Raw genomic sequence first — 27,873 nt, 5'->3', positions numbered from 1 at the left:
CTTTGTGTTCTCTCTCAGAGTCCAAAGAAAAAATGTTCTCTCTGTAAACATTTAATTATGGTGATTGTTATAAGATCCACTAGAAAGAAAACTGTTGAAATTTGAATAATTTTTGGAACGTACATGGAATTGTTGAGCGATCGTAGCGCTGCTGGTATTGTAGCAATATCAATGCGTACCAGTCTATGATATATCTGCGATGGTGTACAAGTCGCCATAGAACTCGTAAAATTGCTTGAAGTACTCGATGAATTTCGGGTAAGTTAACTTGTTAATTTTTGTCAATATAATCATTATTGAAACCAGGGTTTGATGCATTATTAAAAAGTTGAAGTGGTATTTACAAAAAGTATTTCTCTCTTGCAAACATGGTTCTGAATGACCTTTTTATGAATATCATAGGACCGAACCGACAAAATTTTTTTTTTTATGCAGAATGAAATATTCATTGATAATACAAAAATATCGTATATGAAATTCTTCATTGAACGACCGAGAGATTCGTACCGTTGAAGATTATTTCAATGCCGGATTATAGCATCAAAATCTAAATGCCGATTTATATATGAAATTGACAGTTCGTGATAGTTGAAATTAAAAGAACTTTATCCTTTTTGTATTTCTTCTTCTGTATAAATCTTTTGAGATGTTACGCTCTTACTGTTACAGGTATTCCAAAATTTTTTCTGCTTCTAATGAAGCCAGTTTTACATAACAAATGACAGATGGATGAAATTAGATTTTATAAAGTCACTTCTACTTCCACTATATGATCAGACGATTAGGATAAGTATCATTTGTCCATACCGGAATATCAACTATCATCAAGATGAACATTAATTCAATAGGCATAGCTGATCTGTTTAATTTATTGGAATCCAACAAACTTGCGGAGGTAGAAGAAATAAAAAAAGTATTCCATGAACTTTTTTTATCTAGTAAGTAAGATTATGAATTGTAAGATATCTAATAATCTTGCCTTTTGTTTTTCATAATTTCTTAAATTTTTCAGCAAAAGACAATTGGTTGGTAAATGGTCTTTTTGATTATTATCTGTCCACAAATTCCTTAAGAGCTGTTGAGGTATTAGCTGGTGTTCGTGATCCACATGACAAGCATCTCTTAGATCGTTTGTCGGAAGCTCTTTCCAAATCTGGAAGTAGCAGCCAAAGAATTCAAACCCTTACTTTGTTAGGTCATATTGCCCGTCGTCAGCCAACTTGGTTATACAAGCTTGCCAGTCATACCTTATTTCGAGATTTACTTAGGTTACTTAAGGTAGAATTCAATTTTTCCAAAATAAGTAAAGAATATATTGAATTGATGATAACTCTCGAGTTAACTTGTTTTTAGATGGAAGCAAATACATTATCTCTTATGAGTGCGCTTCTTCTCTTGGTGATGTTATTACCAATGTTACCTGCTGCTTTAGGGCCATACCTCACAGAAATTTTTGAAGTATTTGGTCGATTGGCCTCTTATTATTATCATCAGTTATCATCCGTATTTTCATCTCCTGTGCGTTTTACTTCAACAACAATAACAGGGACAATAGATAAGAATCATTTATATTTATTACATTTGCAAGTAAGTATTAGTATTTATTTATAAAAGTAAGGAAGGTTTATTGATGTTTCTTAAATTTCTTGTAGGTGGGACTATATAATTTATTTCACAGATTATATGCCATGTATCCTTGCAACTTCATTTCATATTTGAGACAACAACAACAAGATCAACCTGCTACTTTTATCCATACAATTAGACCAATGCTAGATTCTGTGCGCATGCACCCTTTACTTGTTACTGCATCTAAAGATACAGAGATTTCTGCTGCTAGGTAGATATATTTCGTATTATGAAAGTAGTCGTAATTCAGAGAAAGGATTTTATATTTATCGTTCGTCCATTATTTTTAGATGGAAAAAGATGGAGCATCATGATGTTATAGCAGAATGCGGTCGTTTTACATTAGATAAATGTCGAGAAGAAGTATTTCGTACTACGAATTCGCGTTCTACGCCACCTTTAGGTTTGTGAGTTTTATTATAATATATACCTATGAATATACAAATATTTACAGTATCAGTACATGTTCTAGATTACTCTTCTATATGTACTCCAATAAATATTAGTGGAGGGATAGCACCATCAGAAATCAGTAATGGTGAAGATGATACGTTTTGGTCGCCGAGTATGACAGTGCCGCCACATAGTCCGCAATTTCCAGTTACATCTCATGAACAACGGTCTACTCCTTCAACACCTAACAATAACAGAAGCGGTACGTCTCCACCAGAAGCTGCAGTCGAAGCCACTCCAGAAACAACTCCTGTTAAGGTATACTTTAGAACTTCCGAGAATGAACAAACTAAATCGGATAATATTTAAAATTGTGTACATAGGATTTACGAAAGATGCCGAAACCTACTGGTTCTTGCGCAGTTCGTGCTCTTACTGGATTTGGTAATGGCACAGTAGGATCAAGTTCACGACCATCCACACCAATCCCTTTAAATCCGTCTGTATCTGGCACCATAATTGGAAGTGGGGATACAAATAATGCACATGGATTTTTTTCGCACAAGCTAAGTAAAATCATCGCAGATAGACAAGCCATTAGTCAAACCAAGTCATCTATCAACGTTGATGAAGATGGAAGATTTCCAGAAATGAACACAAATCAAAATGGGAAAAACGATTCTTGGCAAGAAGATCAAGAGGTTCTGTATTTTATATACTTTTGTATGTAAGAATATTGTGCATTAATGAATATTGGTACGATATGTTTATACAAAATTGCATTGTGTAGGTTTTAGAAATTGTAAGCTCTCAAACTACTGGAAAATTTGAAAGTTCAAAATTAGTCGAACAACAAGAACACCATAATGAAAAAATGCAAAATGCTTTTGCAGATTTGTCTCAAAAGGTTTATCAGCTACGTTTGTATTCTCAAAGCCAAGCTTCAACACAACATTTAAATTTGAATTCTCTTTACAAAGTAAGATATGCAATATTTGTTGCAGAAAAAAATTTTAATGTGATAAAAATATATATGCATTTACAGATTCGAGAAAGCAAATCTTGTCCTGATATCAAAGTTCATAAAAAACTGGAAGATACAGCAACCCAAACATCCGATTTGCTTCCATATGAAGATTTATTGCTAGGAATTTTGGAACAAAAGACGCAAATGAATTTACAAAAACGTTCTGTACAAGATACCGAATTTAGATTATCACCAACTGCAATGCTTGATCGATATGTTGAAACTTGCACGCACGGTAGTAATTATTCTGGCGAAAAAATGAGTTAGTAAAAAGTAAAGTTTAATAACAAGTCTTATTGTAAATCAACAAAATTGTGAATTAAGTATTTTTTCTTCGAAGGGACAAATGCAATTAAGCAGAAACAAAGAAAAGAAAATGGTGGGGAAGATGAAGTAGCAGAAGAAGATACTTTCGATGTCGAATGTGCGAGTCAGTTGTTACAGCTTATGCAAATGCAACTACAGTTCGAACGACAACGTAGAGAAGTACATGCCGAACGTAATCGACGGCTTCTTGGCAAACTAAGGGATTCGCGTGCGTTAGAAGAACATAATTATGCTTTGGTCAGTTGACATTATTTGTTCAAAGTAAGGTTCGGTAATATTTTTAATTCTTTCTATTGTTAAATACGAAATTCTTATTACATAGACTGATCGTTTAAAAATAATGGAAAAAGAAGTAGAGAGTTTAAAAACTGAATTAGAACGTAACAAGAGAGAAGCTTGTCAAGCTGAAGATCAATATAAAGATGCATTACACCACTGGCAAACTAAGGTAATGTCTATGAAAATTCTACTGATTGTATTACTAGTAGAAATTTGTATAGTAATGCGAGTAATAACGTATAGTGTGTAGAAGAACAACGACAGAATCAAATATTGAAGGATCGTCTTGAATCTGTGGAAGTCAAACTAAAGAATGAACAAAAAAAGGTAGCAGACTGTGAACAGCGGATTCAGTCTACGGAGGCTTCCCTGTTCGATGCAGGTCATCAACTAAGAGTAGCTTTAAAAGCTGCAAATCGCAGTAAAGAGCTAGAACGTACTCTTGATACTGTACAGAAGAAATTTCTTTTACTTGCAGAGGTATTATTAAAAATTATATATATCTTCGCATGATATATTAAATTTATTTTTATATATCTACAGGCACAAACAAAATTACAAGAAAGTACAGGGGGTCTTTCACCAATGACAAAACAAGAAGTAACACAAATACAAAAATCATACGCAGAAGAATTAACTAGTAAGCAGATTTCAATTATTCACAAATATAAGAACATATTTGAAACAAATAATGTAAAATACAAATTGGTGTTCGCATAGATTTACGACGACAGTTGGAGTCGCGAATATCTCTTGTAGAAGCTTTGAAAATACGTTTAACTGAACTAGAAAACAAAGAAGCACGAAAAGAAGCGCAACTTGTAGAACTGCAACGGCTTTTACAAGAAACAAAAGATCAACACGAAGCTGAATTGGAAGCCGTCGAGTCAAAATATAAAGCACAAGCTGAAATAAACCTTCTTCTCGAAGGCCGTATACTTGAACTTCATGGAACATTAGAAGCAGCAACTTGTAGTAATACTACTGTAAACAATTTAGCTTCTTCAGCATCGCCTAAAGAAAGATCACCTCCATTGTCGGCTAGTTTAGCCTCTTCCAGTGAGGGAAGTCTTGCCTTTATTCATTCAGGTACTGGAATTATAATGAATGACTGCTGTGATACCGCAGGCGAAATTCCTAATCTTCAAGCTATCGTCGAACCTGTGCCAAGCCAGGCTACTTCACCATCTCGTCAAAATCAGCAAAGACGGAATCCTAAACAAGACTAACGCTACGCAAATTTGACCACCGAGTCTTTTCGTATGCAGCTATTCCGTTCTGCACGCGTGCAACTGTTATCCAATGACGTGGTATTGAATCAGAAGAAAGTTATTTATAGCTTTTTATCGACATATTATGCGGAATTCATAAAAATATTATTATCGCGTGATTTCGATAAATAATTGAAAATATACTGGTAATTAATAAAATTACTAGCATGATATAATTTCACTCTGAAGAAATGAATTCGCAATGAATAAATGGTTGAGATATTTTGTGAGCAATTTTATATGTCTCAACTAAACACATCCTTGTATTACTTCCCTTCAATATCTGTTTGATATATATGATGATACATGTTCTATTTATCATTTTTATTTACAAATTTTATCGGTGGATTTAAAAAAAAAATGTTACTTCAGTCTAAGAAAAATGAATACATTACAGAACATGATATGATTTACAACTACAGTATAATACTGAATAATCAATATATAATGCTAATCAAAAAGATGAGTCACGAATGTGTTAAGAATTAAACTGTCTGATAATTATAAGAAAAGTATATTTTTTACTACGTTCAATCGAAATCATCATATCTAAATAAACAAACAATGAATATACCGAATTTCTAAAAAGAACACTGTCGTTTGCCTTTTATTAATAAGTTTCTAATTCGCGACTCATGGACATAAAAATGGCATCATCTGGATTAGCGTAATTTACCAAATCTGGAAAAGATTAACAAAGAAAAGATATGTTTCTTCAATTGAAACAAATTTCTTAAGTATTTAAAATTATTTTTATCAGTGTTATTTATGTATCCACATAATCGTTACTCACGATTATGACCCAAATGTACTGCCGATGTTTTAAATTTTCGTAAAAACAATTGAATCAACCAGAAGCAAGATAGCCACAATAACGCTCCTACCGAAAATGTTCTTAACGCTATAACACCGCCATATGTGTTCATTAACCACCCACATATTAAACTGCCACTTGATACTCCTGAAAAATAATTATGACCATACAAAAAATAATTATTTAAAGTCATTAGTTTTTATAATTAATTTTCTACTACTAACCAATTCCTTCGAATATAGCACCAATAAATCCTTGTATAGTAGCTTTAGTACCAGGTGGTGTTACCTTATCACCATATGATACCATTGTTGGCCAACAAAGACCTAAGGTAGGTCCATGAAGTATTTCAATAACTAAAAACCACCATGGGTTTGATATAGTACTGTATGCCATAAACCTGAAAAAATAGTACAATTAGTAATATGAAGCTACATTATATATTTACAAGAAATTTCATTATTTACCTAATTGCATATATCAATAATACTAAACTCATAACATTCATGTGACCTAATTTTCGCAAAACATTTCCTGAGATAAAATTAAATGGTAGTTCTCCTAGAAAACACTGTACACCAGTCAAAAGCCCTTGTAAAGTTTTCAGCCGTGTTATTTGTGAACTACTTGCTAGGTCTTCAATATACCAAAATAGAAAATTCCACACTACGCTAGTACACATTCCAGCACCTATGCACCACCATCCAAATGACAACACATTACCCTCCCGAAGGATAGTGAATAGTTCCCATAATATTGAAGGTTCATCCTCAGAGAGTTCTGGATTTTTCTGTAATGATACTGCTTTCTCCCATTACCTGGCAATTTTTTTATTCTTTTGATAAGTAAGAAGTATCAAACTTCTGTACTATCTACATTTTTCTCTACTCATAATATTATATATGGTAAAAGAATTTTACCTTCCTTAAAGTTGCAGACGTAGTAATATCAAAAATCATAATGACCAACATGATATAAAATATACAAGTATAATCTTTCTGAATCTTTCCTTCACTAAATAAGTCTACCAAATATCCTGCACTTATTCCAAATATGCCAAAACCAATGCTGCCCCACATCTTTTGTTTTCCATATTCCTTTCTTCTCTCATTTCCTGTAACATATCAGTATGAAAAGCATACTAGATATTTAATTAACATATATAGTACTAACCAAGGAGATTAAAGCATATAGCATCAGCTATGCTAACTACAACTGCCATTCCAATCCAACTTATTATAGTTGCCCACAGAAATGCATGAAACTGGTATGTTGAATTTTCTGTGGAATTCTGAGGCACATCAACTTCATGCAACAATTGATTAAAGGTTGGATTATCATGACATGTAGCTAGGCACGATGTTTTTACATAATTGCCACAAAATGGTGTATATGGTATATTATCTGAGAATTTGGCAGTAAAAATACGCACATACATGCATCTTTTTAGCTGTAAAATAAAGAGTTTAGCTGTTTATCTTTAAATATAGGAAATGTGCAAAATATCTTACATAGAAGTCATGAAATATGTCAAATGTTACGGTAGAATTAAATGTGTCATTATTTAAAATAGAGCTTGAATTTGTTAAGTCACAGAATTGAGGTACTTTCCAATTTGAGCACATTTCATGATAAAGTTCTTTCGAGGCTTTGCACGATATCTAAAAATAAAACACATAAAATATAAATTAAACACATCTAATATAGTAGAAAAATAAGATAAAAGGACATCACACCTGACATGATACATTTAAGTGAATGATCTCTGTTATCGCATCATTTTTAATTTTATCAGGAAATCCATTTTTTGAACACATCTCTATAGTTGCTATTTTATTACAAGTAAGTTCAACATTTGCACTATTGTCTATTTCAGGTATAAAATATATCGAAAACAAGGCTATCGCAACTACAACTTGAAATATTAAAAACACTATCTTATGAATTTTGAATTTGTCAGCTAATGCTCCAAATAAAGGTTTTGCTACTAAACCAGAAATTGGTAATATCGTGTATATTGTGCCAGTTAAGAAAGGAGAAAAGCCTAACTGTTTTGCTATTGTTGGTAAGAATGGTACTATTGGTCCAGTAGCTGAAAAATAAAAAATGCAATTATACATAATATTCTACAAGATGTGATATTTAATCTGTAATATAATCTATTTACCCGCATTGAATAAAAAATAATGTGTCTTTATTGGAAACAATTCCTTATTTATGCTTTCCATCATTTTGGAAGTACTTATGCCATGCAATAAATTAAAAATAGAAATTACAATCTGCAAACGATTTAAAAAAATTATTTTAATTCATCAACATTATAACACATGTATTGATATTAATTAATGCCAAGTTCATCAGGTTTTATCAACTTTGTCTTAATTCAAATGTTTAATTCAGAAATCTGAGAAATTTCACAAGAATGTTTTTAAAGTTAAGATATTAGCATAACTATTGAAAAATATGTCTGTTAATAATGAAACATACACTGATACTAAATTTTAACTTCACGTAATAGTTTACTATAACGACTTTTCATATTATTTTAAAACCAGTCTAGATTTTTCTACAAGTGCACTTTGCCCTGTAACATATCGCCATTTTATGAAAACGTAAATCTCATTTGCTGCATGTGCAATTTTTGTTATCAAAATCATGAAATGTAGATATCAGGAGGTGGAACTCGTGGATATCATATTTGCATTCCTCGAGCGCTATTATGTTTCATTATCTGTATATTTTTGGAAGATTTTTCTATAATTACAATCTTATTGTTACCAACTTGGTACGTTATGGTTGTAAAAAATGTCCTCTCTAGTCGCAATTAACTTTTCCTTAACATCATTTTCTATAATTGTGTGTTTAAATATTTGTATAAATGTTTCTATAATTTATCGTAGATTTCGACGTGTTATAGCATGAATTAATCACATGAGACTATTATTGCGTCGAGCTTATTTCAAAATGAAGACTAGTTATCTTCAAAACTTGTTAACTTGGTAATAAGAACGACTACCATTTCAACAATTTCAAATCAATTGTTATTACTACACTATACATAATCGATTAAAAGATATGACACAATATATAGTTACAATTATGTAACTATATATTTTTATTTGATAAAAAATATTGCATATCGTAATCCACAATTTTTTAAATTATAAGTTTCAATAATAATGTAATACGTATCTGATATAGAATATTATCGAATTGTACAATGCTACAAGAATACATTATAGTATTTTATAGTATTTTATTTTTTGCCTAAGTATGTCATTCGAATAAATTTTGTAAAGACTGTAATAAATAATTATGAGACTATATTTGGTGAATAAGATAAAGAAGAACATCCATATACGATTCAAAATTTCCTGGGTATTGTCTCAAAATGAAAAAAGAAATTTATTTTGTTAATGAATTTTGAATCAGCAATTTGTCCTTAATTCGTTTTAGTATCTAACAGTATCTAACTAAGATTATTTAATAGAAATGTATGAAAAGATACAATAACTCAGTAAAAAGATAACTCAATATAGCATATTGGATAATATTGATGATATAATGCATCTGGACATGTGGCAAATAATTCGAATAGAAGTAAGTTTTATTTCGATTTCTAGAGGTTTTTGAATTATCATTTGCGCTATTATGTTTCATTATATGTATAATATACAAACCTACATAAAAACATAATTAAGACAAATTTGTAACAAACTGTGCTTTAATCTGTCATCAGATACATTTACAATATACATTTACAATATATATATATATATATATATATGTATATATTTATAAGTTTTTAATATTCCGCTTCCTTCTGTTTTTTAGCAATAAGGTGGGTTAATGTATGATTGCGGCGTATTACACTTTATTTCGTCCTCGACCATGAGATACGACGCACACTCATGTCCGCTCACACATACACACGATGTACATACATCTTTCATCCTTGTCTATGTCCCTACAATTTCCCATTGTGTTTTTATTCATCTTCTTTTTAATCTACCGCAGATGATTCTACAAGGTCATTGACTTTGTAAATCTTTCTTTACATCGAGCACATCGTCTATGAAGGAGATATGTATTTTATATACAAAGAAACAAATGTTCTAGCTTACACACTAATGAATCTATATACTCTACACAAGATACGCCAGCAACAGTGCGCTCGATATCATACAGAAATCTTTTGAAAATCAGACGTCACGTATACTCTCTCTATATGTTTCTTGCATGTCTAGTAAATTTTTTCTTATTTTTTATTTGTTTGAACACAAAAGAGAGGGAACAATGTATTTTCCACAGGCAAGACAATTACGAGCACAGTTATGAAATGGGCCATCATTTTTCTTTTCTTTTACGTTAAAAAAAACGAATATTGCATAATCCGTATCTCAATATAGATTAAGAAACAAAACGAGACGCCATCGAGAGCGCGATAGATAAGAGGAACTTTTGATAGAAGGTTACTTCCAGCTACTAGCGACTCAACTTACGTCTAAGCTGTCGACTAGTTATTAGAAAAAAACTATCAAAAATTCCTACAATAAGTAGGCTTATTCTTTATGTACATATGACTACATAATAGAATACCCTTGAAAAGGTAAACTATTTTCGTTCTGATATATCGTGTAAAAATTTCAAAGATCCGTATGGTTTTTAATAAAAAAGGAAACAAACGCGAATGGGAAAGACAAGCCGGTGGAAAGACCACACATCCTGATCTCGCAGAGAGCTTTTAAAAACCCGTTATTCGCTAGTCAATCAGTAAAATAATATTTATAAAAGAAAAAAAGGAGAAAGAAGAGAGAGATCAGAAAAAATAAATGATCGAAAATCTTGCACCGCATTCTTTTTTACTGTTTGACCTTTCACGAGTCTGTAGTGCATCGACAATCTCAAGGGATATAGTAATCAGTACAGTCTTCCACCCTTATCACAGTACCGAGATTTTTCTTAAAAAAAAAAATAAAAAAGTTGTTAATGAAAATAAAAGAAGTCATTCTGAATTATACGTATATAAACGAAAAATAAATAAATTGCTTCATTAAAAAAGAAAAAGAAAAAAAATTAGGAAGGTCATTATCATTCTATAATACACAAGGACTTCATGCCTAGTCACATGGATTAAAGGGGAAAAATATCGATACCGTTTCCTTTTCCCTAGAAAGAAGAAAGTCTTGATTACGGTTGAAGAGCGAGATAAAGTTAGACGAAACAATATTTACAATCGCGATAAAATTTTTTATCGCATTTCACCCGAATGGTGAATAAAACACTAACGCAACTTGTTCGGTAAAACAGAAATCTACTGCCACTGCTATCAACAGATAACATATTCGAAATATCATTTCCTCCAGCTTCTCGATGGGGACGGTATATCCACCGAAATGTCACATACAATCGTTCCAAAACGCCCATTACAAAGATTTTAACGGCTAAAGCCAGGACGGTCGATGATGATGGGGCGGCGGTTGAAGCGCGTACAGGGAATGAATGTACTGTTGATAAGCGGTCGGATCCATCGTTAAGTTTGGCCCATGAGGCGTTACATAAGCAGACACAGGAGGCCCGTAAGCTGCTGATCTCTGAGCGGAATGAAGGAAAGGGTGAGGCGGATAATTTCTCGGCGGTTGATTGCTAAGCTTGTTACAGGCTTGTTGCGTGGCGTCCGTAACTGGCGGAACTTGCTGTTGTTGTTGTTGCTGCTGTTGCCTGAGCGCCATGCTATAGTAACTATTTGGATTCCGAAACTCATCCAAAAATGCGAACGCAGCCGCTGCAGCTGATGCGTCTTTATCGTAGAAAGGTGAACTGGTCGTGGTACTGGTTGACGCAGCGAAATTAAAGGCACTCCCAGCTGGTGGAACCATGGTGGTATTCTTTAGACCAATCGAGTCAGCTGATGTTCCCGTGTATTGTGGAAAACCAGGTATACCTGTACCAGATTGTGGTTCCGTGCTAACCGCCGACGAGACGCTTGTTACGTTTTGTTGCTCTTGCTGTTGCTGTTTGCTCTTTCTGCTCTTTTTCGTTTTCACAGGTGTCGGCGTAGAACTACTAGACGCTTCTCCACCTCTGCGAGACGACGACATTGACAGAATACCCTGTGTATTCTTCGCTGCTGCCGTCTGCAAACTTTGAAGCAAGTTCAGATCTATTTCCGCTGCGCCGGATGCTGGACTACGGGCGTACGCCAGGTGTTCTGGCTTCGTCTGTGGTGGTCGAGGAATGGTCAACAACTGTTGTTGTTCTTTACCAGTACGGCTGACCAAACCTAGGCCTAGACGTGCATACGCTGGATTCGTCGCTACGGAATCGGCTAGGTTGCCGACAAACGCAGTGTCGAATTGACTAGCTGAAACTGCTTCAGGTTGCGGCAATGCCATTATGGGGTCGAAGCTAAATTGTTCCTGGCCCGTTCTCGCTGCCGTTTCTTGCGTCAAACCGCGAGACGCCTCTGTAGACGATTCATTGTAAATTCGTTTCTTCACTGGAGGCAAATTACTGGTCGAGCTGTTCACCGGTCCGCTGTTAGTCGCAGCCTTTGAACTGGCATCGAAGTAATGTGGACTTGGATACACGGGTCTAGAATTTGGCATCGGATAACCAGACGATTGGAAACCACTAGGATAAAGAGATTCATGAGTTGTCAGATTTTGTTGGAATGCTAGGATTTGCGACTGATCTTGCGTTGAGAGCTGTTCGCTGGTACTCGACGTCTTACCAAGGAACGACCGCTGTTGAGCGTACTTCTGAGTGTTCAGAGAATTGCTGAGGTCGGTGAAACTAGGCCGCTCCTGGGACGTTTGTTGCTGTTGTTGTGACTGTTCCTGACCGCCGTGCCTCGAAACAGACCTCTGGAGGTCGATATTAGGATAGTTATTGCCAAACGTTGGTGGGTACTGGTTTGGTGACTGATAAATCTGATGATTCGCATTTAGGTTTAACGATGCAGCCTCCGGTGGTACAGCAAAATTCCTCTGCTGCTCCGTGCTCGAAGACTTCTCTGTAGTACTAGATTTCAAGTAATCAGTCCGGTGTTCTGTTTCGTTTAATGTTGACGATACTGAAGACTGAATATATGAATGGTTCTGTTTATATCCGTGAGAATAATTTGAAGGCGCCGACGCAGCTTGTGGATAATCTTCTGAGCTCTTTTGTGATTGTGGTTGTGGTTGCTGTAGACTGTAGTTTGTACTTTGTTGTGGAGACGGTTGCGAGTAATTCGAAGGCTGTTGCGAAGATTGCGACGCCTGTGATGTGCATGCGGACTTTTGCTGAGGTGACGGTTGAGAGTAATTGCGGGTTTGCTGAGGCGATGGCGCTGGTTGAGTGTAAGTATGTGATTGTTGAGGAGATGGTGATGGTTGGGAATAGTTACGGGACTGCTGAGGCGATGGAGACGTTTGAGAGTAGTTTCGGGATTGCTGAGGCGATGGTGAAGGCTGAGAGTAGTTGCTTGGCGGTGGTTGCTGAGGAGACAACTGCGAATAATTTTGTGGCGTTTGAGGCGAGTGTATCGAGTGTGAGTAATTGGCAGGTTGTTGAGGAGAAGGCTGAGAATACTTAACTGGTTGCTGAGGCGATTGTTGAGGCTGTGAATATGCTGCATTCTGAGGAGAAGGTTGAGAGTATGAAGGCGGTGCTTGTGGGGAATGTTGAGGAAAAGTTTGGATTTGTTGAGGCGAAGGTTGAGAATAGTTTCGAGGTTGAGGCGATGGCTGGGAGTAGCCTGTTGTGAGAGGTTGAGGTGAGGATTGCGTGTAGCTGGCAGAATGTGTCTGAGGTGATGGATGTGAGAAATTTGAAGATTGAGACTGTTGAGAATACACTGGAGGAGGTTGAGGCGATGGCTGGGAATAATTGGAAGGTGGCTGTGGCGATGGTTGAGAATAATTGGAAGGTGGCTGTGGCGATGGCTGAGAATAATTGGAAGGTGGCTGTGGCGATGGTTGAGAATAATTGGAAGGTGGCTGTGGCGATGGTTGAGAATAACTGGAAGGTGCCTGTGGTGATGGCTGAGAATAATTGGAAGGTGGCTGTGGCGATGGTTGAGAATAATTGGAAGGTGGTTGAGGTGATGCTTGAGAATAATTGGATGGTGGTTGTGGCGATGGCTGAGAATAATTGGAAGGTGGTTGTGGCGATTGTTGAGAGTAATTGGAAGGTGGTTGTGGCGATTGTTGAGAATAATTTGATGGTGGTGGTTGAGGAGACATCTGGGAGTATCCAGACGACTGCTGTGGAGATTGTGCATATGGAGAAGGTTGTTGTTGTGGAGATGGTTGAGAATAATTTGGCGGTGCTTGGGGAGATGCCTGAGAGTAAGGTGAATGCGGTTGCTGAGGCGAAGGTTGAGAATAATTAGCAGCTTGCGGAGATGGCTGAGAATAATTGGCAGCATTTTGTTGCGGAGATAGTTGTGAATATTTAGGAGTAGATGGTTGCTGAGGAGATGGTTGAGAATAATTCGATGGTGGTGGCTGCGGAGAAGGTTGAGGATATATCTGTTGTATGGGTTGTGGTGAATGCTGTGAATAAACAGGAGATTGACTCTGATTAGAAGATTGCAATGGTTGATTATATGACTCGTTTTGTGTCAAATTCTGAGGAAAATTAGTTTGAGGAGATCGCTGAGGAAATGTGGGTGATAACTGATGATATATCTCCCCAGAATTTTCTTGAGGTGATTTCTGAAACGTTTGATGCGACTGTTGGGTCGGTATCTGGGAATAAAGAGGCGCCTGTTCGTACGATGATGATGGATAGGCTGGAGATAACGGATGATTTTGTGGGGATGGAGTGGGGGGTAATTGAGCGCTGTATCTTGGAGGTGTAGCATAATAGGGACTATTGTAAGGGCTACTTCCTGTTGATAAAGCGTCCTGATAGAATCCGGCTCCTCTAATCTGTGGCTCGACCGAAGCCATTATCGGTTGACCTTGCGGAGATCGACCTGAACGTCCAGGTGGTGACTCCTGGGAGAAACTCGAAACAGATTCACTTACACTACTGCCACCGGTACTCATTCTTCTTTGTCTACCACAAAACACTTCCTGCAATTCACCATCCTTCTTCGTTATACCATCCTCCGACTCTTCGTCTTTCTTCTTCGACTTTGGCGCTCCGAATGCTTTAAACCAAGCACTCAAATTTGGTGTTGCTGTTTTGGGCTTCTGCGTGTCCTTTGCGTTAGATTGATTATCTTTAGACTCTTCTACAATGGCAGGTGTTTGCGTTGTCGTTATTCCGGATGTTTTCTCTTCTCTAAGACTAGACACCGGAACTGCAGGAAGAGTATTGTGGTCTTCTTCTTCATCGTCGTTAGAAAAATTGGGATTGGGCGAGGAAACTAAACTTTTACAAATTAACTGTATGGAATCCACATTTTTCAAAACAGTTCCTAAACTAAGTTTTGGTTCTTCCTCCGTGTTCTTGTTTGTTTGATCATTGTCGCTGGTCAATTGCACAGTCATTTCAGCAGCATTAACGTTAGGTAAGTTCAATGGTTTTTTTAGAAGCAAATTTCCCTTACTTTTTCCAGGTTGTAAGCGATCTATCGTACGTTGGATCTTTTTGGGCCTGCTAGGTCCGTGAGGACCGAAGATTTTGATGGAACTTGGTCGTTTCCTTGGTGCTTCTACTTTTGGACCTGATCGGCCAGATTCGACGGACGAAGAATGAAATATTGGAGAATCACTTCCTGAAGAAAATTCAGAGAGTCTTGGTGCGTCATCTAACCATTTGTTGATATCCTATTCGGAGATAAAAAAATAAAGTGCAGTTATATACAAAAATATTAAGTTACGTCTATCTATATTATGTAAACGTGAAACATAAACTATTCTTACATGAAGCGTCTGTTCTGTTGCCTGATTCAATGCTTGCATGGAGCTTTCTTCTTTTCCAAATCCTTTGGTATGTTTCGACTGAGCTACTTTTACTTTCTTAGTCTCAGCGACTTCTTGGTCTTGAGTCTTGACAGGATCTTCCATGATAGGAACTTTTTCTTCTTTTATTCCCTTTTTCAACTTTGGTCGTTTTACGCTGGATTTATCGCTGTCATGAAAGGTACTACCATTTGAAGGCACTTTTTTTGAATACATATTGTGAAGGTCGTTTTTTCCAGTTTTCTTCTGTTTCTCCTTCTCATTTTTCAATTTCTCCTCTCGCCTCCTCTCGCTTATTTTATCTTTTAAACCATCCAACGATTCTATATCTTTATCACCTATAAATGCAGGAATTTTCTTAGACGTATGTGTTTCTTTTGAATCTACATCGCTTTCTAAATCTAAATCTTTGGAATCTATTTCACTTGATATCTCTCCGTTTTTAAGTTCATCGTTTTTCTGTTTTGATTTTTTCTCTTTATCCTTAATACGGCTTTTTTCAGACTTCTCGTCAGATTTAAAAGCCTTTAACCCCGTCTTTTCCTTCTTTCGATTCTTCTTAACTTTGATATGCTGCGTTTTCTCTTTATTCTCCGGTAATGGTTCATTTTCGTGAGATTCGGTTTTCTTCAATTTGTTCTTCTTCGCGTTATCTGTAAATACTTCCGTCTCCTCGAGTTCCTTCTTCTCGATTTTCCTATTTTTACTTTTTACGACGACTAGGGGCTCATAATCTTCTTCGAAGTCTTCTTTTCGCTTCTTATTCTCTTTCGATTCTTTCATCGGCCGCACATTTTCCGCTTCCTTTTTTTGTTGATGACGTTCTTTATTAACTTTTTTATCTATCTTCTTAAACTCCTCTGATTCTTTGGATGTTAGCTTTTTGGTTTTTAACAATAAATTATTTTCGTCAACGTGTTTCCTTCTTTTTGCTGTTATGACACTCGATTCAGACATTGCATCCTCGCTTTCTTGCTCTTCTTGTTCTTCTTCGTTTACTGATTCTTCGTCCTTTGCTCTTTTACTCTTCTTCTTACCTCTTTTTTTCTTCGGAAGTTTATAATTTTTGCCCCGTTTTTCTTCTTCGTCGTTCTTATCATTCGCTTTAGATTTTCCTTTGCTTTCAGATTTATATGATTTCGATTTTTTCGTAGATTTTTTCGAACGTTTTCTATTCTGATGAGGAGACGAAATGCGAGAAGGACACGACGGAGATGCGGGAGTAGCAAGAAACGACTTCGGTGACGAAGGATCCTCGTCGCTAGATGTTTCCGATTCTAAGTAACGTCCCACTGCTTTGTCAAATGCTTCCTTAAGGTTAAATGCCATTTCTGTGTACTCTGTAATAGAAAAAAATATTTAATCATAAAATATGTATATCTTAGAATAAAAAATACTAACCATTATCAGAGCCATTATATTGCCTACAATTATCTACTATAAGTCGAAAATCACGTTTGAATTCACTTAAACTTTTGTATAAACCATTTTCAAGTTTCTCCTCCATTGTACTAAGGTCCATAGGTTTTCGCACCACGCTATAGTACCTAAAACAATATACATACATAAATAACAAGAATAATGACTTTTGTATTTTGAAAATACCTAAAATTATATATAGAACTTTAATATTATACCTTGGGGCATATTCTTCATCCACAGGGTCAATGAATGGCCAAGCATCCACATGATCTTTGAGACTTTCAAGAACTTTGTGCATTCCAACTCGACGTTCTTCTTCCTCAATTCCAAACGAGTAACCGTATTTATATCCGTAATTAGAGGATACATAATTTCCATCGCTATTATTTCCAATGCCTTTCTTTTTTTCTAATCCCTCCACTTCGTCCCTAGTGTGAATCACAATTTGACCAACAGCTGAAGCCAACGAATTATTAGTTTGCCGTCCTTTTTTTTGAATCGGCGGTGAAGGTAAGGGTGGAGGTGTCTCCTCTTTAACATAAACATTCTTTGAATTCTGAGTCCCCTTTTTACTCCCTTTGTTTGTTTTAGTTTTGATCTTCGATCTAACCATGACTGTTTCCATCTGTGTCGTTGGTTCGTGACTTCGAAGTACACGCGAACTATTACGTTGTAACAATTTGCGCCTTTGCTGTTTTTCTTTTAAATCAAAAAGTTTCGGGATTTCAGGCATGAAATCCTCGGACAGAGTACGGTAAAGTTTACGTTCGGTATCGTACTCCTAAGTATTATAATAACATCGTTAGCAGAATCTAAGGAATAAAATAATATATCGTTTAATAGGACAATTACCGAATCACGAAATTTTTCAACTAGACGGCTCCAGTCCTGCTGAGTAAAGCAGACAACCTGCCAAACACTTTCTTTTGCTTTCCCGTGTATTAAACTGTCCTCCTTCTTCTCCTCCTCTTCCTCTTCCTCCTTCGCCACTCTGTTTCGTCGTCTTTTACGCTTTTTATCCCTAGGCTTACTTTTCTGTTTGTGCGAGATGCTGTTAGAAGTATCAATGTAGTCCTCCCTATATAATCGAGTGCCGTAAAAGTACCAATAGGCAGAATTCTTACGATCATGTCCTAAAGGTTCGACTCGCAGGCTATCCGAGTCCAAATTACCTAATGATTGCTCCTAAAAGTTACGAAGCATAAATACACTTGTAATAATTTTTATAAAAAATACTTTCCCAGGCATTTTTTATATACATACCACGTCTTCAGCGTCAAGCCGAAAGTCGCAGAGAGCACGTAAAATTTCTACTTTTTGACGGAGTGGTAGTAACTCAAAATCTACATCTGTATTAAAAGGATTTTCACATTTGTATTCCTGAGAACAAAATGAATCATGTATTACTTTTAATGATATGTATACTATATATATAAAAAAGAAGAACCAATTTACCTGACATTTCTTTCTAAAAAGTCTACGAAGAAACATCTGATAGTTAAAGGTTGAGATGTCATTGCGCGTGTCATTTGGTAAACAACCTTCAAGTAACCTGACTATTAGCTCCTGTACTAAACGTCCCTCGGTTCCACCATCCGTTAACAAAGCTTCTTCTAAATCCTAAAATAATAAACGATTAGTATGTATATGTACATGGCTGAAGAAACAAAAAATTGATGCAGCCATGACAAAAGAATGCATAAGCTTTTAAGAACATAAAGCTGAAGTATGGTCTATTTAACTTCCTATAAGCTGAAGCATTACTAGCAAATCTCATGAACAATGCCTACTCATACAAGTCAACATATAGGTAAATACCTCAATATCAAAGTCCAGGAGATTGAAGGCAGCCCTAAATAATGAGCAGAAGTGTGCTATACTTGGCACCTCCCACCACGATTGAATGTCTAAAAAAATAAAGGAACAATTGAGAGTTCTTTCATATTTTATTTCTTTAATCTCTGGAATATCTTTTTTTGTATGTGCTTAGAATATTTCAGAAGTTCAGAAGTTATTGACTCAAAAACTTCATTGATGAAATTAAATATGTATGATTGTGTAAATACAATACTATATAAAGAAACAACTTCTATTTTAATATCAAAAGTAATATTTACTTGTATATGTATATATTGGTTGTAGAATTATACACGTACATATTTATTTTAAAATAGTAAAAGATATATATTTATATTTTCATCTCTGTATTTTGTTATAAATTATGCATTCTTGCTAAATATTAATTTTTATTTTATATCATTTATACTGTTATTTTAAAATGATATAAATATCTTTTAAAAATTTATATTTGTGATTTTTTAGTGATAATAAATTTCTAAATAAAAAAGTAACATTGGACTCATTTCTTAAAGTGGTAAGAATATATTCTAAATAATTCTTAACAAATATATAAAAAAGATATATAATTTCAAATAACATTATTTTCTCTTGTTAATAATAATTATTAATTTCTATGCTTCCTTTAACTTGAAAATACAATCTTTGATAATTCACTACATAACAAAACTACTATATTAACTAACAAAACCAAATATTTATAATAAGAAAAACTACATTTCAAATGAGCACAAAAAATTCTCTAAAAAACATGTCCCAAAATATAATAAGATCAAAACCAATAACTTGACATAACAATACTAATGGACAAAAATACGAATATAAACGCCGTGTACGAATACTCTGTATAGAACGTAATACAATAAGGAAAAATAGTAAAAAAAAAACAATGAAAATGATTCTCTGTTGCTAAACTTGAGGTCATTGACAAGGGCTCTCAATCGTAAGCATCGATCTTCCTAGTAGTACATAATAATTACTATATAATAATTAGAGAAACAAAAAAACCCATAAGATATTTCATAATAATAGTTTCATCTTCATAACTAATAAACAATAAAAAGTTCACCTAGGATTCCGATGAAAGTGGGAAACATAACCCGTCCTGTGGCGGGCAAACCGGGCGAATCACGTCAGGGCGGATAAAGGTTGTTGAAGACAGCACGATGAATCGCGTGTTGCCTTGGCAATTTTTCCTAGACGAAACTTTATTTTTTTTTCCTAGAGCAGCGTGTGATCCAAACTGAATCAGTTATGACTGACGAAGAGAGAAGAAAAACGCAGAAGGTGAATGGTTAACGCGTGTAATAGCCAAGCAAAACACTTTTCAGCTCGGTGGAGCTGAATCGTTTTTAAAATACCGGGATACACATCAGAGGGCTATGACACCCATAGTCTTCGTAGAGATAAAAGAGCGGGCAATTCCACATAGCTTGGTCCTGCCTGCGTTAAACAGCGAATAGCGAAGTACATTCGTCCACTGGCAGTTCCCAAGGAACGGCTACCGCCGATTTTATTTTGGCTGCGCGACAACACTGCACGGGTTGCCAGCGATGCGCGCGACACTCGCAACCATTCTAATCGAGTAACACTCCAGCCTCAAAACAACCACCAGCTTCTTCCTCGACAATGAATCGTGCACTAGTTTCGATCCGTGACCACATTAACGCAAAATAAGAAATGTCTAACGTGTATATATGGTCTCACCGCCGCGACAGTTTCAGTTTTCCCCTGGTTTTAAAATTCGATTTCATGTACGCGTCTGTGTGCGTACGTGTACGTGTGTTATGTCGACAAGGATAGTTTTCTGAGACGCACTACGCGACGCACGGGTGCGGACTGTGCACTGGTAACTGCAACTGCGGGCGTATGCCTAAGAGAATGAGGAACATAGATTGGTTGATATGTTTCGCGCGAAATTCATTTAATTGAATTGTTGGTACTACTGTCTGGGTTTCTTTTTATTAAAAAGGAAAATCTTTATTGAGATCTTTATCTTCATGAAACTACAGTAAAACGCACAAACATATAGAATTGTGTAATATTTAAAGTTCACATCAGAAATATTAAGGCAGATTCTCGATTCACATTTGCAACGTATCAAGAGAGAGGTAATAACAGACATGTGTATTATTTAATAAAAGGAATCTTTTATGAATATTAATGAGTAATATTATTAGATTACAACACTATAAAAATAAAGCTGCGTTTACATTTTTTTATTTACATTTTGTTCTATATGTTACAATATGCAATTATGTAATAGTACAAATTATAATACATCAATATATAGATAAATAGATTTTATTACGACATAATACACATTTGCATTTTGTTATGACAATTTCTATGACGTATTCCTGATGGACTACTACAATCATAAATGTAAGCACGCGCATTGGCTGAAAATCTCACATATACGTATGTATGTGTGTATATCATACGATATGTGTAGTATGAGAAAATTACATTATGAATTTTTGAACAGTTGGTACATAACTCCCGCGTTTACTAGCGCGTGTTGATGCGTTGCATTTGTATCAACATTATGAATAAGCTTCGAAATTAAGTGTTATTCAAGAATAGTGTTTGTACTTCGAATTATTTGACACTTTATGTGACGAAGAAACACTAAAAAAAGGTTGATCATTACAAAGTGTGATTACATTTCAGTAACTCAAACAATGTCGTCGTTCAATTTGAGCGATCTTGAAGCACAATTACAAGATATTACTGAAAATAATGCCGATAACGGTGTCTCTTTCGCAAAGAAATCGCTTAAACTTGATACTGAAGAAGACGGTAAGTTATTTACTATTTCAGTTTATACAATCTATTATCGTATATTTTTAGTATTTTTTAGAAGATTATACGATATTGTATAAACACTTTGAAGGTTACGTGAACTAAGTGTTTAATTTTCTGTTTAATTAGCATTGGAAATAGTCAAAGCAATACGAGCATGTACAAATCTGGAGTACCTAGACTTAGAGGGCAACACTTTAGGACCACTTGCAGCCAAAGCTGTAGCTCAGGCATTACAAGAAAATGGTACATTAATGAAACGTGCTCTTTGGAAAGATATGTTTACTGGCCGTGTAAAGACAGAAATACCAAAAGCTCTTGAATATCTTGGCTCTGCGCTGTGTATTGCTGGTACTCGCCTCTTTGAACTTGACTTAAGTGATAATGCTTTTGGCCCAATTGGTATTGAAGGATTAGCCAATTTCCTAACTTCTAGTTCTTGTTATACTCTTCGTGTACTGAGATTAAATAACAATGGACTTGGAATATCAGGTGGAAAAATATTGGCAAAAGCATTATTAGATTGTTATAATAATAGTTTCCAGGGAGGTAAGACTTATCATTCATTCTGTTAGTTATTGAAGTAAGCAAATAAATTAATATATTGGAACATCTTTCAGGATCACCTGCCTTAGCACTAAAAGTATTTGTGGCTGGAAGAAATAGATTAGAAAACGATGGTGCAAAGGCGTTGGCATCTGTTTTTGAAAAGTTAACCAGTTTAGAAGAAGTTGTTATGCCTCAAAATGGTATATACTATCAAGGTATAATAGCACTTGCCAATGGATTGTCTTCTAATCCTGGATTGCGAATTTTAAATCTCAATGATAATACTGTTGGGCCAAAAGGAGCCCAAGCAATTGCTAAAGCATTACCAAACTTCCAAAATTTAGAACAACTTAATCTTGGCGATTGTTTGCTCAAAACACAAGGTGCTATAGTTTTAGCAGAAGCGTTAGGAGTTGAAGGGAGTTATCCATTACTCGCAGAACTTAATTTAAGTTACAATGAAATCAGAACAAGGGGTGCCAATCCCATAGCTCTTGCTATGGCTAAGAAAGAACGTCTTGTAACCCTACAATTGGATGGAAACCATTTTGGTCAAACTGGCCGTACTATTTTGCGCGATTCGCTTATAATTTCTGAAAGAATTGGATCGTTAGGTACATTAAATGATGATGAGAGCGAAGATAACGAAGAATCTGATGAAGAAGATGAGGAGGAAGATGACGAAGGAAATGATGAAAAAGATGAAAGTGAAAATGAAAGCAAAGAAAATATAGATAATAATAAGGACATGATTATAAATGGTAGCATAGTACAACCAAAAATAACTATCGTGGAATTTTTAAAATCACCAACAGGAGAAAAATTATTGCTATTACCAGATGATGTAGTGCAAGATTTTATAACTTACGTCAAAGTAAGTAAATAATATTACATTTTTATTATTAACATTGCCAGCATTGCATTATGTGTAACATTTAGTTTTTTGCATTTCAGAATTTGTCGGAGAACGATGCATCTCCTGAATTAAAATTTATCGAAGAGTTTACAAGAATAATTATGAAAGTATCAGCACTCAGTACAACTGGTTATGCTGACGTGAGACTAAGAACTCAGTATCTTACAGATGCTTTATATTCAAAACTATGTTCTTTTGTAACAGAAAATGATCAGATTTCTGTTTGGAATAACACATTGCTAGTCAACCTAGGTTTAATAAAAGTAAGTATTTTATGTCCTTGAATTACATGTATTTCAAACAAAGGGATTTGTTTTATATTTCAGGCTGAAGATAAAAGTAGTGGGAAAATTGATTGGAATTTGGAAGGATGTTTCAAAGCATTAGAAACAGTTAGTCAAAAAGACTATTTTTTACAAGAAACACGAAGTACATTGAAATTTTTTTTAGAAAATCCAGTAAAAGTGAACAAAAAAAAAGTTATGGATTCGTTTGAACATTCAAAAGACTCTCTTAAAGCTGTTCTAAATAGTATGCAAAGTACGTAATAATTATTGAATTATCTTTTGTATAATTGGTTTACAAAACATATGATATATGAGATATATCTATTTATTTTTAAATGCTTTGCAACTTGTAAAAATACAAATTATAAATTTTTGCAAAATAAAAGTGTTGCATCACATTTTTATAAGTTTTTTTTATATATAAACAATTACATATATATGCACATTACGATTTTCTTTTTCATTAAAGTAAAAATCTTAATTATAAATACAAATTCCTAGATTACAAATACCAAAATTGTATTAGACTGTTCAGCGAGTCGAATTAGTTAAGGCAAACAGACGCACGTGACTGGGTAGGAGCGTATTCACAACCTTCAGATACTACAGAAGAAAATATTGATACATTGTTCCTCATATATTTAACTACTTGGTATAGTAAAGATTTTTTGGTTTATACAACATATTTTAAATTGTGTAAACCAAAGTTTGACCGGGTTCTCAGTCCATATCGTACATTATGCATATCATAAACCTCAGAAATCAAAGGAAATCAACATCTATCAGCCATTAACTAGAGTCCTTTGTATTTATCATGTGCTTAGCAATCCTAGCCTTACCTTTATTGACTTGACTCATTGAACAGAGTATAGAACTTAAGTAATGAATACAAAAATTTTAGTTGAAGATAATATCTTTATCAATTTGGAATATAAAAAACAGGTTGAAATTCTACAGAATAAATAACGTTTATCAATAAAACTTTACGTCAAATGCATTAAAAATTATTATGACTCTTAAGAGTTCCTATTACCATAAGAATAAGAATCTTGAATAAAACTCCTAGTAATTAGTCAATTATAATATCATGGAACTTTTATTCTGTTATTGACATTGCAGATGCAGGATTCCAACCAGGTTGAAACAAATCCACTGCTAACGGTGTACAATGTGATGATGGTTGATCCTTCATATACATTGTTGCCTAAAATGATAAAGACATAAATTACTAGATATTTATTTTACACATTCCTTAATCACATTTACGTACAAGAAATACAATAAGTTGTTGTTTTGTCGTAGAATCACAGTCTTCTCCAAGTGTGGAGGGATACAGTACAATATCACCATTTTTTTTTATATCTGCTCCAATAAGTTTCAGACACTGTTTTTCATCAACCCTTACTGTTTCGATTATTGATTCTATAAAAAATATTGATATGTATTATTACATAATAATGTTGGAAGATTAACTTGGAATCTGTATTTAATAATCTTTAAAATTATTTCTTACTTCTAGTAGATATATCTGCAGATAAAAATCTCACTAAAAGTGTAGCACACCCTGAGGTTTCCGCAAAAATATGTGGATAACGTCGTATTAGAAGTTTTGTAAGCAGCATATTACCACGATTTCCTGATAAATTATTACCACTGGGGGTACATACTACTTCATCTTCTGTTCTTCGTATAAGCAATACCGTGCCATTATATCTTTAAAAAGAAGCAAAAATTATACATTTGTTCATATATATATACACGATGCTTCAGTAAAATTTTATAGTACCTATTTAATTGCTCAGCAATATTCAAATTGAAATAGTCCCTAATAATGTTTCGTACCAAACCCTCTAGCGACGAGGACATTGTCATAATAGCTAACGGAAGTACATCATCAAATGTAGCATCTAATACCTGTAAAACATAATAACTTCTTTATATAATAATTTTATTTTTCAAACAATTTACATAAAATTATTTGAATTAAATTAGTGTATAAAATGTGTGATGTAATGATCTTACCAAACTTTGAATAGAAGGATAGTTCATAGCAGCCCATGTTGCAGTGTATCCACCAATACTCCAACCATAAACAATTATTTGTTCCTCGGGGAATTTTAAATGATCGATTGCGAAGCGCATTACGCAATCGATAGCATTCTCTTCTTGAAGAGGATACGGCGCACCCTTTGTAGTCATTTTCATGTCTTACTGTTATCATGTTATGATCGTAGTTTGATTAAAGGAGAAGTCTTGCCATTACTTCAATTACATTTAATTTACATACATGATTGATATTAACTGTAACATTGCCAAAATTTCATCTTTGCGATTTAAAATGAGATATAATAAAGTAACAGCAATTCTTCTCATCAAAGTATCAACATAAAAAGTTGTAAAGTTTGATACAAAAGTAATACTTACAGTACTGCTACCAAAACCTGGGTGATTCCAACCCAATATAGAATATCCTTTACTCATTGGAGTTGATATAATACCAGTTTCATAAAATCCACAATTTCCTTCACAAGTGATAACCAACATGTTGCCATTTGTTTTCCTATAAAATTAATATATAAATATAGATAAGGATAATGTATCAAAAAATAATATTTTTAGAAAGAAATGTTACTAATGTTTACATTACTTGTTACGTCTGTCAACGAATATAGCATCAATTTCATTATTATCTGCAGTTAACAATTTGTATCTTTCCCCACCATGTTTTATTAAATGTATTCTTCCTTTTAGAAGTGTAGATCCTATATTAATCATAAATTATATCAATAAATAAAAGATAATACAATGTATGCAATAATGACCTATTTAACTTACGAAATGCCCAGTTAAGAACTGTTACACTTCCAGGATATATCATCTTAATAGCAAAAGTGTGAGCTACAATATACGATAAAAATTTACAAGGCAATGTACATATGAATTCTTTACCAGTTTGCCTTTTTATACGACCACTAGAAGCTGCAATTTTTTCTAAAGTCAACTTCCCTTTAGCTGTAACCCTATAAATACAAATTCAAAAAATTATTCAAAATCAGATATATTATTATTATATTAGTATTATATTAGATTATATTAGTTTGATATTAGTTTAGTAAAAAGAATATATACTTTTCTATATTTCTGATGTCAAAATCTACAGGTCTTGCCCAGAACTCAAATTCATATTTATCAAGTTCTTGCTTTGTTTCGACATTATAATGTGCATTTACTTCATTCAGTGTTTTCAAGAATTTCAAATATATTGGATTATTGGCTCTAGAACAACCACGAGCTGCTAATGATGCAATAAAAATTGCACTAGCACTTGCTGCTAATTTGCACAAGAAAGAAATATTCTCTGTTATAGAATTGCTGTGTTGATAGAAAAAGATAGCCACTAATGGAATTGTATATAGACTTATGGACCAAATTGCTGCAAACTGAAATAAATTTATTAACAGATTTGTTTCACAGACAGGACATTTGTTTCCATTATGTAATTAATTTCATGATAAACAATTATCATAATTAACAGACTGCAAATTTTTATGCATTTATATGAGAACTGAAAATACAAAATTGCAATAACATAAAAAAATATATGACACATCAAAAATATAATACTTTCTATAACACTTGGTAATAAAACAATTTTCCACAGAGGTTCCAAATTTTTAATTATATTTTCGAGAATATAAATTTGCATAAAAATCCGTAGTCTATTGACGATTGATGATATCAATTTCTAGAAACACAATTAATATTCTTAATGGATCAGTTTATGTTATTAAAAATAAAATTTGAACATAATCTTCCTTTTAATGAAATACTCACGCAAATTACGATTTGATCACCCCATCGTTCTAAACTGTTAGGCTCATATGATTTCTGAAATAAATTAATAAAGACATAACCTAAAAATACACTAGTCTAATAAATTTTGTGCAATTATTAATAAATACCTCAACTAAACGACCGATCCATGTTATTTCATAAACTTTAAAAAGGCGAGGACCAAAATTACATTTCCAAAGTGTGCGAATGAAAGACATTTCTCATTTGTTTCAAATATTTCAAACAAATCAACGTTCCAAATCGCCAATGTAAAATACGGGACACAGCAACTTAGCAAATCATGCACATAACATAAGAAAACAAACCGTTACGATTGGTAACGTATTTGTTGGATAGATGCGATCATATGGTCTAAAAAAAAAAAAAAAAAAAAAAAAAAAAAACACTATTAAATTCGTTTATGATGAATATATTCTGCCCTCTTTCTTATATAACAATAATTTATAATGGTTTAAACATAATTGTATCATCGAATATTATAAAATTTCTACGAACACTTGTTGGTAAATTTCTAAATAAAATTGATTTGATAAAAATATATAG

The 27,873-nt window shown here is 34.1% G+C and overlaps 5 protein-coding genes across 11 annotated transcripts; 2 read left to right on the top strand and 3 right to left on the bottom strand.

The window, feature by feature from the left end:
* Positions 1-125: 125 nt before the first annotated feature.
* LOC126864189 (hamartin) lies at positions 126-5,160 on the top strand. 4 transcript variants are annotated; one of them, XM_050615256.1, is made up of 15 exons: positions 126-258; positions 670-938; positions 1,013-1,278; positions 1,354-1,587; positions 1,653-1,840; positions 1,920-2,032; positions 2,102-2,340; positions 2,406-2,723; positions 2,813-3,001; positions 3,068-3,311; positions 3,390-3,613; positions 3,699-3,824; positions 3,899-4,135; positions 4,199-4,295; positions 4,376-5,160. In XM_050615256.1, exons 2-15 carry the CDS (start codon positions 830-832, stop codon positions 4,882-4,884), a joined length of 3,093 nt encoding a protein of 1,030 aa, XP_050471213.1. In that variant the 5' UTR covers positions 126-258; positions 670-829; the 3' UTR covers positions 4,885-5,160. The 4 variants fall into 4 exon arrangements, with proteins under 4 accessions (XP_050471213.1, XP_050471222.1, XP_050471206.1 ...); XM_050615265.1 differs by having other exon boundaries at positions 2,090-2,340; positions 2,813-2,929; XM_050615249.1 differs by having other exon boundaries at positions 2,090-2,340.
* A 264-nt stretch (positions 5,161-5,424) lies between these two features.
* Positions 5,425-8,746, bottom strand: LOC126864230 (major facilitator superfamily domain-containing protein 6). 2 transcript variants are annotated; one of them, XM_050615371.1, is made up of 10 exons: positions 8,523-8,746; positions 7,908-8,019; positions 7,477-7,832; positions 7,252-7,401; positions 6,914-7,190; positions 6,661-6,854; positions 6,208-6,530; positions 5,965-6,140; positions 5,720-5,887; positions 5,425-5,607 (listed from the first exon to the last, which is right to left on the bottom strand). In XM_050615371.1, the coding sequence occupies exons 2-10, from the start codon at positions 7,969-7,971 to the stop codon at positions 5,537-5,539; spliced, it is 1,779 nt and encodes a 592-aa protein (XP_050471328.1). In that variant the 5' UTR covers positions 7,972-8,019; positions 8,523-8,746; the 3' UTR covers positions 5,425-5,536. The 2 variants fall into 2 exon arrangements, with proteins under 2 accessions (XP_050471328.1, XP_050471317.1); XM_050615360.1 differs by lacking the exon at positions 8,523-8,746 and adding an exon at positions 8,228-8,509.
* Positions 8,747-9,446: 700 nt separating this feature from the next.
* Positions 9,447-20,743, bottom strand: LOC126864082 (mucin-5AC-like). Its single transcript, XM_050615015.1, has 9 exons — positions 19,988-20,743; positions 18,880-18,968; positions 18,517-18,681; positions 18,325-18,441; positions 17,914-18,246; positions 17,277-17,842; positions 17,041-17,186; positions 15,601-16,979; positions 9,447-15,504 (listed from the first exon to the last, which is right to left on the bottom strand). The coding sequence occupies exons 1-9, from the start codon at positions 20,013-20,015 to the stop codon at positions 11,185-11,187; spliced, it is 7,143 nt and encodes a 2,380-aa protein (XP_050470972.1). The 5' UTR covers positions 20,016-20,743; the 3' UTR covers positions 9,447-11,184.
* A 146-nt stretch (positions 20,744-20,889) lies between these two features.
* LOC126864218 (ran GTPase-activating protein 1-like) lies at positions 20,890-24,679 on the top strand. Of its 3 annotated transcripts, XM_050615338.1 has the most exons (7): positions 20,890-21,029; positions 21,592-21,720; positions 21,853-22,272; positions 22,344-23,146; positions 23,212-23,451; positions 23,515-23,728; positions 24,595-24,679. In XM_050615338.1, the coding sequence occupies exons 2-7, from the start codon at positions 21,603-21,605 to the stop codon at positions 24,615-24,617; spliced, it is 1,818 nt and encodes a 605-aa protein (XP_050471295.1). In that variant the 5' UTR covers positions 20,890-21,029; positions 21,592-21,602; the 3' UTR covers positions 24,618-24,679. The 3 variants fall into 3 exon arrangements, with proteins under 3 accessions (XP_050471295.1, XP_050471286.1, XP_050471304.1); XM_050615329.1 differs by lacking the exon at positions 20,890-21,029 and having other exon boundaries at positions 21,391-21,720; XM_050615347.1 differs by lacking the exon at positions 20,890-21,029 and having other exon boundaries at positions 21,392-21,720; positions 23,227-23,451.
* On the bottom strand, positions 23,785-27,695 carry LOC126864262 (phosphatidylserine lipase ABHD16A). Its single transcript, XM_050615423.1, has 11 exons — positions 27,438-27,695; positions 27,310-27,363; positions 26,605-26,915; positions 26,311-26,495; positions 26,123-26,237; positions 25,900-26,035; positions 25,498-25,662; positions 25,262-25,389; positions 24,989-25,188; positions 24,746-24,897; positions 23,785-24,679 (listed from the first exon to the last, which is right to left on the bottom strand). The coding sequence occupies exons 1-11, from the start codon at positions 27,525-27,527 to the stop codon at positions 24,572-24,574; spliced, it is 1,644 nt and encodes a 547-aa protein (XP_050471380.1). The 5' UTR covers positions 27,528-27,695; the 3' UTR covers positions 23,785-24,571.
* Positions 27,696-27,873: the final 178 nt, after the last annotated feature.

Source organism: Bombus huntii, chromosome 1 (genome assembly GCF_024542735.1).
Source record: "Bombus huntii isolate Logan2020A chromosome 1, iyBomHunt1.1, whole genome shotgun sequence".
In the NCBI taxonomy this organism is placed as follows: domain Eukaryota; kingdom Metazoa; phylum Arthropoda; class Insecta; order Hymenoptera; family Apidae; genus Bombus; species Bombus huntii.
The sequence above is the reverse complement of the archived record's forward strand: the minus strand, read 5'-3'. Positions and strand labels throughout refer to the sequence as shown.

Bases quoted from the DNA above. Each gene is read 5' to 3' on its own strand.
- LOC126864262 (XM_050615423.1), bottom strand. From the start codon at position 27,527: ATGTCTTTCATTCGCACACTTTGGAAATGTAATTTTGGTCCTCGCCTT. The intron at 25,390-25,497 runs GTAAGATCATTA...TATGTTTTACAG, and splicing joins ATCCTTCTATTCAAAGTTTG to GTATTAGATGCTACATTTGA. The intron at 25,189-25,261 runs GTACTATAAAAT...TTCTTTTTAAAG, and splicing joins ATTGCTGAGCAATTAAATAG to ATATAATGGCACGGTATTGC.
- LOC126864189 (XM_050615249.1), top strand. From the start codon at position 830: ATGAACATTAATTCAATAGGCATAGCTGATCTGTTTAATTTATTGGAA. The intron at 1,841-1,919 runs GTAGATATATTT...CATTATTTTTAG, and splicing joins ACAGAGATTTCTGCTGCTAG to ATGGAAAAAGATGGAGCATC. The intron at 4,136-4,198 runs GTATTATTAAAA...ATATATCTACAG, and splicing joins AATTTCTTTTACTTGCAGAG to GCACAAACAAAATTACAAGA.
- LOC126864230 (XM_050615371.1), bottom strand. From the start codon at position 7,971: ATGATGGAAAGCATAAATAAGGAATTGTTTCCAATAAAGACACATTAT. The intron at 7,191-7,251 runs GTAAGATATTTT...TTTATTTTACAG, and splicing joins ACATATTTCATGACTTCTAT to CTAAAAAGATGCATGTATGT. The intron at 6,141-6,207 runs GTAAATAATGAA...CTATTTTTTCAG, and splicing joins TTATTGATATATGCAATTAG to GTTTATGGCATACAGTACTA.
- LOC126864218 (XM_050615338.1), top strand. From the start codon at position 21,603: ATGTCGTCGTTCAATTTGAGCGATCTTGAAGCACAATTACAAGATATT. The intron at 22,273-22,343 runs GTAAGACTTATC...AACATCTTTCAG, and splicing joins TAATAATAGTTTCCAGGGAG to GATCACCTGCCTTAGCACTA. The intron at 23,147-23,211 runs GTAAGTAAATAA...TGTAACATTTAG, and splicing joins ATTTTATAACTTACGTCAAA to TTTTTTGCATTTCAGAATTT.
- LOC126864082 (XM_050615015.1), bottom strand. From the start codon at position 20,015: ATGTTTCCCACTTTCATCGGAATCCTAG. The intron at 17,843-17,913 runs GTAATTGTCCTA...TATAATACTTAG, and splicing joins TTGAAAAATTTCGTGATTCG to GAGTACGATACCGAACGTAA. The intron at 16,980-17,040 runs GTTAGTATTTTT...TTTCTATTACAG, and splicing joins ATATAATGGCTCTGATAATG to AGTACACAGAAATGGCATTT.